The sequence below is a fragment of the Electrophorus electricus genome, chromosome 14 (genome assembly GCF_013358815.1).
Source record: "Electrophorus electricus isolate fEleEle1 chromosome 14, fEleEle1.pri, whole genome shotgun sequence".
NCBI lineage: Eukaryota > Metazoa > Chordata > Actinopteri > Gymnotiformes > Gymnotidae > Electrophorus > Electrophorus electricus.
In genome coordinates, this window is record NC_049548.1 from 21,083,155 (window position 1) to 21,096,126 (window position 12,972).

The 12,972-nt window shown below is 38.3% G+C and overlaps 1 protein-coding gene across 9 annotated transcripts in view; it reads right to left on the minus strand.

Moving 5' to 3' along the window:
• Positions 1-12,972, minus strand: part of arhgap44 (Rho GTPase activating protein 44) — a 33,306-nt gene that overhangs the window by 2,967 nt on the left and 17,367 nt on the right. Inside the window, exons 14-21 of one of the 9 annotated variants that reach the window (XM_027031540.2) lie at positions 11,744-11,857; positions 11,437-11,528; positions 11,063-11,243; positions 6,938-6,958; positions 4,846-5,037; positions 3,120-3,235; positions 1,599-1,813; positions 1,095-1,124 (exon numbers count right to left, since the gene is read on the minus strand). In XM_027031540.2, the coding sequence (XP_026887341.2) occupies positions 1,098-1,124; positions 1,599-1,813; positions 3,120-3,235; positions 4,846-5,037; positions 6,938-6,958; positions 11,063-11,243; positions 11,437-11,528; positions 11,744-11,857 (958 nt within the window). In that variant the 3' untranslated portion in view covers positions 1,095-1,097. Of the gene's footprint in view, positions 1-1,094; positions 1,183-1,598; positions 2,001-3,119; positions 3,236-4,845; positions 5,038-6,937; positions 6,959-11,062; positions 11,244-11,436; positions 11,529-11,743; positions 11,858-12,972 lie in introns of those variants that run through there. The other 8 variants (XM_027031538.2, XM_027031543.2, XM_027031535.2 and 5 more) reach the window with 8 other exon arrangements.

A 12,972-nucleotide genomic window follows, 5' to 3' on the forward strand; every position in this document is an offset into this window, starting at 1 on the left:
GATATACAGGATGTCATTCTAGACAACTAAATTGTGTTATGTTCCAGCTAACAATATAATTACTAAGAATGTAATTATCACCACAAACTTTGACACTGCCGATATATTGAATTTCAAGTTGCAAAATCTTCAAAACTGTTGCAAAGTACAATTTTAAAAAATAATAAGTGCAAGTCAGAATAGCTCTGAGAAACTGTACAAGTCTACATTGTTCAGAGATGTTGGGCAGGAACATTTTTGACATATAGTTTCTCAGGGTTTGCTGAGAGTTGCTCTCTGGCTGGAACCTAGTGGGTGTGTTTTACAGTTTTATAGGAAAAGATACAAATGATCTTACATAATGGGGAAATGGTCATAGCACAGGTTATAAAACACATCACAGACTGCCAGAACATACAAGACCATGAAGCCATGCATGGCAGGCAGGAACAAGCAGGGTTTGTGTGGTACTACACACAAAGATACATGTATGTGATATATAGGTGTCTACCAGAGGTCAAAATCCCTCCTCTTCGAGATCTGTCTTCCTGTAGAGCTTAGTTCCTGTCCAGTTCTACAACACCTTATCATGATAATCAGGTGCTTCTAAAGATTCTAGATTATATTAGCTGCATTTGGTATGGCAGATGAAGACACTCAATTCTATAGAAAGGCAGGGAGCTGGTGACCACTGGTATTACGTAACACTAATGGCATGTACAAAAGGTTGTCGTTAACACAATACACAGAAACAAGCATCCAGTCCATGCTTTCGCGTCAGAGCTTCCCAGGGCTCTTGCAGGCTTGCTTAGGTGTATACAGAGCAAACGTGTGCATGGCTGGTTGAGAAGTGAGGACTGTGATGCCAATCTCATTCCTAACGATCCTCCTGCAAAGTTTAGCTTCTGCCCTAAACAAACATATGGTCCAGCTCATTTAATGGCTCCTGTCTTTTCAGTATGAGCACCAGTTGTGTAAGGCTGAATGCATCCTTTGCAGGAGATATCTGGAGACGAGACAGCTGGGCTGTGTACAGTACACTAAGCCTGGCACATAGCATGGTAGTGTTTTGGTTTTGGAGACATTGAAGTGTTAAATATGGATTGCCTGCTTACCCCTCACATAAAAAGTCTGGTCTCATACAGCTGTAGACAGACAATTCCAGTAAAGGAAGAAAAACAGAAGAGTCCATCATAACTGTCACTACCAGAGGGGAAGTGAACAGGGAATAACATACTAAGGTTATCATCTAATGAGGCACAAAAAAGGTCAACCTGGCTGCTTCTTCACACTGACATAGGAATAAATTCTATAATCCTAATCATAATTGAACCTTTATGAGAGACAACTGACAGATTAATCAGAAAATGGTATAATTACCGAACATTAACCTACATCCATTCAATCTGGTGTGTGTAGCCTCATAGTTCATTGCACTTCTTTCTTTCCATTATACTCACACTCTCTCTCTCTCTCTCTCTCTCTCTCTCTCTCTCTCTCTCTCTCTCAATAGTGATATTATAAAAACAAAAGGTGGCATAACAAATACATACAAAAACAGCAATCCGCTCGCCCTCCAAACTATTAAAGTAAGATTAAACACTTGACGCGGTCTTTACCTGTGGACATGCTTTCCCCTTGGGACAGTCCATCCAGCAAGGAAGCAGCATTGGGCTCCAGAGGCTGGGGGCTGGTTCCTGGAGTGGGGCTGGGTGGCTCAGGTGGTGGCAGAGAGGGTCTTTGCCGTGGGGGTTTGATGGCAGGTCGGGTCTTGGGGGGAGTGCCTGCGAGCGAGGGTGGGGAAGACAGTGCAGAGGGGCTGGAGGTCTGGGCACTGTAAGCAGCATGACCAGGTGAGTTAACCGTAGAGTAGGTCTGTGCGTAGCTAAAGCTATACAGAGAGGGTGTATTGGGCGGTGTGGGCGACAGACTAATGGGAGAAGACTGAGCAGGAGACAGTTCTGCTACACCAATGGATTGACAGTGTGGAGCCTTAGGTAGGATCGAGACCAGTTTCTTAGCTGGTGGTGACACACACACAGACACACACGTGCATACAAACACACACACATGCACGCACACACATGCAGACAAACATAACTCGGTCAGGGACATTACGTAGGCCATTTGTACTTCAAAATATGCATACAACATCTTGGTCTTATTAATAGGTCTTATTTTTAAATATGCAAATATTTTTGTTATATTTACATATACAATGGTTATGTGTTCAAAATGTTTACTTACAATAGTTTTAAATTCTATTCAAGTTTAAAGGGAAGCAGTCAGTGGAATGAGCTCAGTCATGCCAAAACTTTGCAATCTTTACCATCAAAGCCATTTATGGTTGGGGTTACCTTCATGCACACCCTTCAACATCATAAGTTAGGGGGTGAGTTAGGGCTAGGGCTAAACCATAACCCATAAGTTGATATATTGACTGCTGACTAACTGAGAGTAAAGACGTCTGTTAATTTAGCATAAAATGTAATTCCTTGACAAAGTAGCAAAGATAAACTAGTGATTGTTGGGATATGTGAGTCTAGTGGACCTCCATGCCATTTTCATCATGTCTAGGGTTAGGGATTGTGCCAAATACTCATAGCCACACCCCTACAAAATGAAGATTTAGTAAATAATACTTCATAGCATCTGGACTACAATAATTCAGTATCTATAAAACTATACTGCAAAATATTAGAATTCTTGTGACGATACCATTTAAAATACATCTAAAATATTTTGTGCTTTTGTTCAAATATTTCATGGAAGGTGCTATATAAATAAATTATGGGAATTACCCAAGCACCTTCTGTAGCTGGAGTATTTAGACATGTATCGAATTAGAATGGATCACCACTTAATTTCTGATCAAATTAAAGGTTTTTTGACATGAAACAAACTCTAATTAGAATGAGTGTACTGTATTAATATAATATGAACATTCTAAACAAAAACTTTAATATACTTGAAGTATATCAAATTCTTCAGTGGCATTTTGAAATAATCTTATATAGCAATCAATTTTCCCTCAGAATATACAAAAAAAAGCAATGATTTGAAATGGCAATTGGATATTTTAAAATATAAATCTGATTCAGGTATGTTACACACATGTACACACGCACACACAGCATTACCTTTGCGGAGTGGGTAGGGGTTCTGGTCAGATAGCTGTATCTGCCCACCAGAGGGCGATATTGCTTGACCAAATCTTTGGCCAAGTACAGGTGAAGGCTCCTTACTCTTCAGCACACTAATTAAAAACACAAACACCACAGGTAACACATGCAGGGCACAGACAGAGAGACTATAATCCCTGCTATCACAGTAGTATGGGATCTACAAAAGACAATGAAAAATAACAACAAAACAATAATAATAATTATTGTTATACATTATAATTGTTTGTAATTACAGAAATAGATATAATAATTTGCCCTTAAATTAATTTTCAACCCTGTTCAATAGAAACCCAATGATAAAAAAATCATCATTAAATTTTAAGTTTGATCCAGAACTGTTGTTCCAGAATGCACTGTGGACCTAAAGCATATAATGGCATTTCTTTTTACATGCACCTATACCAATTAGCTATAGCCATTATGGGACGTTGCATCTGTTCTGGTACTGAATGCACAAATATTTGTGCTAATTAACCCCCTTATAGTAACAAGATACTGTTTGACTAACCCACTAACAACAAGCAGATTCTGTTTCATTTGGTACAGGTTTAGACTAGGTTTTTTAAGACTAGGTTTTTTTTTAAGTTTTGACCAAGAATAAACTAAATATATATGTATCAGCCTCATACTACTGATTCTTGAGTGACTCATTTCTAGTGACTTAAATCCTAATGTAAGTCACTTATATCCTAATGAGTCACTTCTATAACAATGATTCATTCATAATCTGAGTTCTGATTTATAGTGAACAAGTGTAGGGGAGAACCATTCCACAGTGGCATGAATCGATACATATCAGCCCCCACACCTTCCAAAGCTCTGAATTATGTATTAGTGCTGCATTCATGTAAACAAACATACAAACACCTGTATGAGACATGAGGAATTTGATAAGAAGATGAAAACAACTTTTATCAATGGAAATAAATTAGCTTTGCAGATTTAAAGCAGGGTGAGCATGTGATCATCACCACAAAGAGCACTACCCAGTTTTACCAAATTAAAAAGGCAGCTTACACAATGCTAAAATCCTTTAAAATTATTTTTATGCTGTTGTTTTAGTATTCAATTTTTTATTAGGTTTATAATATTTGTATAGCAGTTTTTTGAAAGCTATTTTAAGTGTGCAGTACTATTAGTAATCCTGGACTAATACATGTTATGGTAACTCCACCTAGGGGACAGGTAGGGTTTAGGGTTTCATGCCTAGTGGAAATGCTACAGCCAGGCCAGAATGAGCAAAAATGTTAGACATATAGTGAAGCAGAGCAGACGCGCAGAAATAGGGAAACACTGTCAGTGGGAGGAGCATAGTGGCAGTGGGAGGGGCACAGTGGCAGTGGAATGTGGGGAGGGGTTTGTAGTGCAATCTCAATCTCAAGGCACAGGGAATTATGGATTAGGGATATATCTGATAAAAGGAACATCAGAACAACACTAGTTTGATTAGTTTTAATAATAATAAAATTATTAAAGATAAGATCCTGTGACTTGATGTGACTTTAAATCTAGTAGAACACATATGACCAACATTTTTATTGCTGCAATTTAAAATCAAGATGGTGACAAGTAAACAGATGGATAACAGACAGCGGTGAGGATGATATGGTTTGGATTTTTGAGCACTGTAAAGGTTTGGGTCATATGGGAGGTTAGGGGACTGATGGATAGGGTCCCTTACCTGGTCCTATCATTGCTATTAGGGGATGGAACTGGGGAGGGGGAGGTTACCAACTCCCCAGGCTGCTCTGTGATTGGTGAATCAGGGGGAGGGGTGGTAGGTTGCACACTGTGAGGTGTGGATGAGCTCTGTGGATGAGCTGGATTTCCTCTCCGAGAAATCCAGGAGGGGTCCATCACACGCACGCCCATACTGTAACACCACAGATACAGCCAATCAGATCACTTGAACGCAGCAGGGACAAGGGTAGGCCAACACTCCAATTATTCTCAGTTCAAGGACTGGCCAATCAGATTGCTTACATGCACATGCTGCTATAGGCCAAACACAACAGAGCACAGATGATGAAATAAAAATTTCAAAAACTGCATGAAGGTTAAAACACCATCACACGGGTCTCAGATTGTAACGCGGCACAACAACAGGGTCAGGTAGTGCAGTTTCTGTGTACATGTAGTGTACATGCCACGCACAGACTGCACTGGTGGAAAAGGACAACACTCACATCTGATGTCCAAAAATTCTGCAGTAACAACTACTACTCTAATAACTAGATATAAAGAGCATCACTTTCGACATTTCTTTTAGCACAGGGATAGATTCTTTCAAGGCCATAGCCATGAATTGAGAATGGCAGGGAGTTCACAAACTAAATTTGGGTTTTTGTTTAATATTCATATTTATTTGTATTTATTGTTTGTTTGTTTATTATTATTATTATTTCCTTCTCCTTTCCTTTCCTATTCTCATCTTCTCTCTAGACAATGACATGTTTTGATTTGCCACTTTTCACTGACACTGATAAAAGGCTAGCATATTCCTATAAGGGCCAGTCGATCCAGGTTCTCCTAGTGCACGTGACATATGTCTACATTGTTCAGCCTTATTTGACATATTGATGATCTAAGCCATGTTTTCTCTCTCCTCGGGGCACTAAAACTCCTTTCAGCCTCAACCTTTACTAAATCTTCCACCTGACTGAACAGACAGGAATTACAGTTTCAGCACAAAATGATGTATTGATGTTAACATTACCTTTCCTGCAGGTGAGAGACGTTAGCTAGTCAGCAGTACTGATACGGTCGGACAGTGTTACAATAATAAGTGTCCCATCAACAACAGATGGGAACACTGACAGATCCTAACATTGCGCAAAGCTAGTGAGTGGAATATTTTTATCTACCTCAGTATATATTGGTATATATCACAAAATGAATTGTGATATCAGTCTTGGATTATTTCTGGTGTTTGTAGGAAAAACAGTGAAAAAATAAAACTGTGAAACATTGTGGTTTTTCAACGGCAAGACCAAGCCTTTGGAACAGTTTACCAGTTGACCCTTGAGATGCTTCAACTATATCCTTTTTTAAATCCAACTTTAAAGTGTACAGTTTCTCTTTGGCTTTTCAGAAAAGCTAAGTATATCTGTGAATATTGTATGTCATATGTAGTCTGTGTATACCTCATTTAGAAAGGTGGGCAATGGCTAGGAGGAATATTTATTTATTTTTTATTTACTGCAGCTTATGTATAGCAATTTAGCTAAGGTCCTTGACTTGTAATTGGAAGGTTGCCAGTTCAAGCCCCACATCCCCAAAAGGTTGCGACTGTTGGTCCCCTAAGCAAGACCCTTAACCTTCAAAAGTTGTATTCAGTCATAATTGTAAGCTGTTTTGGATAAATGTAAATAAATTGAACTTAAACCTCTGTCAAATCAAAACACCCTGAATTATTCAGTCCCAGCAATGGGTTGCAATTCACAAACCACTATTACGCTATTTCACAAACCTGTTAAGAACAATAAAAGTTTTAGAAACGGAACCCAACACTGCATGACTAGTTTCCACAACTCTGCTTCAGTACTGAAGAACTTGAATTCTTCTATTTTACCAACACAGATGGAACCCTGATTGCTGAAACACTTTATAAACACCAATATACACTTTAGTAATGATAGTTATAAACATCAGCAAACTCTCATTACTAAAAAGTAATTGAGTGAGTTCCCATGTGAAGTCAGAGAGAAGCCAGAACATGAGAACAAAGCCAGAAAAGAAGATTGAGAGAGCAGACAGGAGAAGGGTGCCAGTACCTCTGTATTTTCCTAATGCTGCTTTAGGATGAAAAAAGGCAACGCTTCAGTGAAACTGCACATTACAATGGTGAATGGGACAGGAATATGAGTTCTCTGTTACCCTCTTCATTCTGTATGTCTAACAGGCATGTACATCTGCTGTAAACATACAGCTCAGAATATGGGTAGATATGGCAGACCACCTCCAGTTGCTTGATATGTCAAGATCTCAACTCAGTGACACCATATAGGACAGACCATGTTTCATCCAAGTTGTGTTAATAAGCTTCACCCCTATGACCCCTAATGGTACTGACCCTGGACAATGCTCATGGCATTTAGTACCAGATAAAGGCAAAATATGCTTCTCGTAAACAGAATATTAAACACAAACACATATAGTAGGAATGTTACCAAGGCAAATGTAAAGATAGCTAATGCAGACAGTGCCTTCATTTCTAAAAGCCAGTGTGAAGAGGCAATGAACCAGTACAGGAAGGTGTACAAAAAATGACCAATTACTGGATCAATTAGCTCTAATTAGAGCAACATGTTCCTATAAATATATATCTTAAATATATATAAAAAGCATTCTTAAATCACATCTTCTTTTAGCAGGTTATCATATTACACTCTGTCACCCAAAACAAACAAGTTAGTTCCTTCCATATGTTAAAACGCTGTGCATAAATCAAAGGAACTATTACTAAGAATAGCGTTCACCCTTGTGTTCAAACATCTCAAGATCGCCAGGTGATCAAGAGATCCAAGACCACAATCAGTCTCCAAATTAAGTAACACTTTCAATTACAATTATTACTCACAAATGCAAAATCTAGTACAGAAATAGAACAGCATCACACAACGATCCACATGGCCACATTTTACAAACTTTCAATAATTACTTTAATGCCTGTGCACAATATTGACATTTCTCTCTACAGAGAGGGTCTGAGTGAAGTTGTGTGAGTGTAAAACAGGAGTGTAGCACTCACAGCTTTCTCCTGTTTAACTCAAACTACACTGAAAGCTGACTCCAATTACACTAGTACAGTAATTAACCAACAGTCACCTAGAGCAAAAAAAAAAATGCAGACAAATATAATTTTGATCTGACATTGAACAGTCCCATCGAGGGTTACTGTGCATGCGCACATCAATTCATTTGTTTAATAGTTTCTGTAACATTTAGGGTTTTTATCTAATCAATTCAGTTCTGTTTTTGGGACCCAACATTGTGTCCAGCTAGGATTTCTAAAATCTCTCAAATGTCTGGGATTTGTCTTTCCTTCTATATTGATGACACTGATCATGGTGATCAAGTTGACGTTTGCTCCCTACAGTTGCCACACACTGTGAGGCTGTTTTTGCATTGTTTTGGCCATTCTATAGGGGTCCTGCCTTCTTGCATGACACAACTGCTCAATCATGTACACAACCTACACACAACCATTGGTCAGACTGCTTCTCAGCATGTGTAGATGCTTAACAGAAGCGTATGGCCAGAGAGGATCTATAAAGTTTACCTTCTTTATGAACTTTTGTATGGTGCCTTAACAAAGCCTAATAATGCCCAATCACAGAGCTGATAGTGATGTTCTGAGGGTTGGGCTCGTTAAATGCCCAATCACAGAGCTGATAGTGATGTTCTGATGGGTGGGCTTCATTTTTCAAGTCTACTTTGTATGTGTACATCATGCATTTAACAAATCTTTTCACATCAGTCTCCTTAAGCTCTCACACCCCATCACTTGCATACAATCAAATGCCTTTTTAGGCATTTAAAATAAATCTGACAACATTATAGATGTGAAATGGCCAGAGTTTGTGTCTAAATCAGTATTAGACTAGATTATTCATGGAGATTGTACAGTTGTGGCTAAACATTTTGTGAATAGCACAAATTTTGGTTTTCACAAAGTTTGCTGCTTCATTTTTTATGGTGGCAATCTAACTCTAGATTGTACAACTCTAGATTGTAAAGAGTGATCAGATGAATTGCAATTAATTGCAAAGTCATTCCTTGCCATGAAAATTAACTTAATCGCAAAAATTACTGCTTTCCAGCCACTGCATTTCAGCCCTGCCATAAAGGTTTTGGAGGATGGCTTGGTATCAAGAAGGGCAGCAAAGAAGCCACTTCTCTCCAAGAAAAACATCATCAAGGACAGACTGACATTCTCCAGGAAGTATAGGGGTTAGACTGTCCGGAGAAGAAAAGGTGAGCGATACTATGAATCCTGTGTCATGCCAACAGTGAGGCATTCAGAGACTATTCATCTGTGGGGTTGCATTTCATCCAATGGAGTGGATTTGCTCAACATTTTGCCTAAGAACACTACCATGAATAAGGAACGGTATCAAAACAACTTCTCCCAATGATCCAGGGGCAATTTGGTGATGAACAATACTTTTTCCACTATGATGGAGCACCATGTCACAAGGCAAAAGTGATAACCAAGTGGCTCGGTGAACAAATCATTGACATTTTGGGTCCATGACCAAGAAACTCCCCAGATCTCAATCCCATTGAGAACCTGTGGTCAATCCTCAAAAAGAGGGTGGACAAACAAAAACACAGAAACTGTGATCAACTCCACTGATTAGTCAAGAATTGGTTGCCATCAGTCAAGATTTTGCCCAGAAACTGATATCCAGCATGCCAACACGAATTGCAGAAGTCTTAAAAAAGAAGGGTTAACACTGTAAATATTAAGTCTTTGCTTAAACTGGACGTATTTGTCAATAAAAAGTTAAGAAAAAAACTTTTGAAATGCCTATAATTGTACTTCACTATAACATATAAACATCTGACAAAAGGATCTTTAAAAAAAGGCAGTAAACTTTGTGAAAACCGAAATGTGTGTCAGTGTCGAGACTTTTTTCCATGACAGCTGCCTTAAAATGTCATTTTCTAAAACAGACTGATCTTCAGGAAAGTATATCAGGGTACATCAAGACTACTGAAAAGTGTCTAGTGAAGTAATGGACTATTATGACAACTAATTTTCATTCATTCTATGACCATGACATTTTTTTTCTTTTTAAAATGTTTTATATTTGTAAGGTACAGCTGAATGGAAAGGAATAACATCTGGCCATATAGGCTCTGAAAGCAGTTATTGGTCCTGTAATCAGTAAGATTCAGAGAGTAACTGCAGTGTATGGTAGTAAACACTGCAGGTAAAGGTGGTCATAATGCAGTGAAGTACATAAAGTTTCCAGAGAAACAGAATGTTTTGAACAGAGGTCCTTCATCAGATGCGTGTGTGTGTGTGTGTGGGGGGGGGGGTGTCTGTGTTACACACCTACCTATTAGGGTTTCAATTTTCATGGTAGGTCAGTGCAGTTTAGAGGCTAGTGTGTAAATTACGATAATATTAATCAGTTAATGTTTGAACATTAAAGCTATCTAAATAATATTATTCATCTTTATTTGAATGACAGGTAACCTAACATTATGTGTGTCTTTAGTTAGTCAAGCTACACAGACAGTTAACTCACTTATAGGTCGGATAGGTTAGCTAGTTAACTTTGCATTCCATAAACTAATGTATTATTGCTCATGCTATTTAAAAGGTACTTTCGATATGGCATATGCACAACATTCACAGCAATGTACAGGCTGATTTCCTCATCATGCCCTGTCAAAATGGCAGCATCAGATTTTTCAAGTTCCAGGCATTGTTGAACATGTCTGTATTCACACGTAACTCGGTAAAACGGTACACTACTCGCATTTGTACAAAGGTAGGAGCAAATGCAAGCATTTTACTTGCACTGTAAAAACACTGCTTTCACCATAATTTCTTAGCTAATTTCTCACTATCTAGTTAGGTTACTTCTCCTGGTTTTAAACAGCAGCAGCAATGAGCCTTAACCATCTCACTCTGACCTACAGAACCACTCACTGTTTACAGCAGAACCGTTACTTACCTTCTAATCTTTTCAACTAAAAGTACGGTAAAACATTTAGAACATGATCAACTTGACAAACATGTTTTTGAGCATTTTAAAAGAAAAATATATATAAAAGAGAAAAGGGAAATCGCCATGACAGAATGAAGAGAGAGCAAAAAAGAGGAAAGAGGAGAGGGACCGACAGAAGAAATGAAGCCAACAGAGGGACGTTGCATAGCTTACCCATCTTTCCTGTAAAATTCAAGCATCATGTTGTCTGTGGCAACGCTTAGTGGGCGTCTCCCTTGTTCAATTTGCTTGTAATCTGATTGGTCCATGTCAGGGGAGGGCATTGGGCTGTAGTTAGCATTGTGATTGGTGTGCATAGGACTGCCATAGTTTCCTGTTAAATTAAACTCAATCTCTTAGAAAGAGTGAGAGATAGACAGAGGGCATAATTTATAAAATTATAGTGGTAACAAATAGTAAAGATCCTGTAAAGACTATAAGATATTGACTACATGTTCTGATTGGAAACAAATAAATCTGTTTGTGTGAGTATGCGTTAGTCAAACTGATCAATCTGTGACTGTTATTGGTCAGTATGTGCCATTCACCCCCGGGGAAAAACCAATCAGCATGCTGGATGATGGGTTCGACGATTCTCACAATCTGCAGTGAGACAGTGGTCATCATATCAGTAATACTCCTGAAGAACAGCACAGGAAAAGGGGAAATTGAGGGATGGGCAGAGATAAAAGGAGAGATGAAAACCAACAATAATAAATTCTCACAATGATTGATTTAGTGAAAATGGTCAACAGTGATGAACAAAACTAAAGGATCATCCAACAAAAAAGCTATTGCCATTCTTTCTGTGTTTGCAAGTGTTAAGTTTGGTTATTAACTTAAATACTGAGTTACCCCTCAGTGTGAGGCCACAGCAGGTTGGGACCCAAGACGATGGCCATGTTCCCAGGACTCATCTTATTAACATCCTCATATTCACTCAGTTTGGCAAGGAACTTTATTAAATATCTATTGGAGACAGAAATATATTTAGAATTATCATATAAAAAGAGATTTGTGCTAATTTATCACATAGAAAAATGAAAATAATAAATAAAATAATTTAAATACAACAATTTACATGAGTTAACGTGTAAAAATAATTTTTAAAATAATTTTATGTACTTTTTACTTTTCTGTCATTAAATGTGTTAAGCTGTCAAATACATCTGAAGCCCAATGACGTGTGTTAGGAATTTATGAGTGTGATTCCTGGTAGCATGGAGTAAATGTCTGAAGTGCAAAGGACTTTTTCCAGTCAAAGACAATCTATTTTCAATCTATTTTAAATCTTTGAATAAATCCAAGCAGTTTAGGGAGTTTAGTTCCTCTTATTGTAATACAAGTTGGTGAAAGCCCCTCCCACAGTAATACAGGATGGGCTAAGCTCCTCCCACTGTACTGCAGGATTGCGTAAACTCCTCAATCAGTAGTACAGAATGGTGTAAACTCCTCCCACTGTAATGCAGGATGGTGTAAACGCTTCCCAATGAACTGCGAGATGTTGTAAGCTCTCTGATTTACATATTTAGAAATGTGTATGTTTCCAGTATAATTCTCATGTTTATAGATTATTGGAGTTCAAACAGTCAATCAATTTTATCATGCTCTGATCCTCAGTCATATAATCAGATTACATTGCAGTTATAATGTGGTGGGAGTGAAGAACCCAGATTATGATCTGCTTTTCCAGACATGACCCCTTCTGTACATTCATCAAAATTTTATAATAGACTAGATATCCTTTAATGGAGGAGCGTTTTTAACCAGTATATTCCAACAAAGTACCACAGGCTCAGTATGAAGAACTTTGTTCTCACCAATTCCAAATCATTCTATACCTATCTGGGATGTTTACTCTGGTGGAGCAGTCTAACAAAGTGTAGAGTGTAGGGATCAGTGTAGGGACTGACCATTCTGCAGCAGTTTTGGACTACTGGGGAAGGAACATGTTTATATGGGCAATTTTCACACAACTGCTGAGCTGTTCATCTGTCTGCCCAGAAAAATACTGTCTGGCACTGTGGGAGACCACTGTTGCAAATGTTTGGCAGTTAATAGGTTAAAAAGTAAGTGGACGTGAT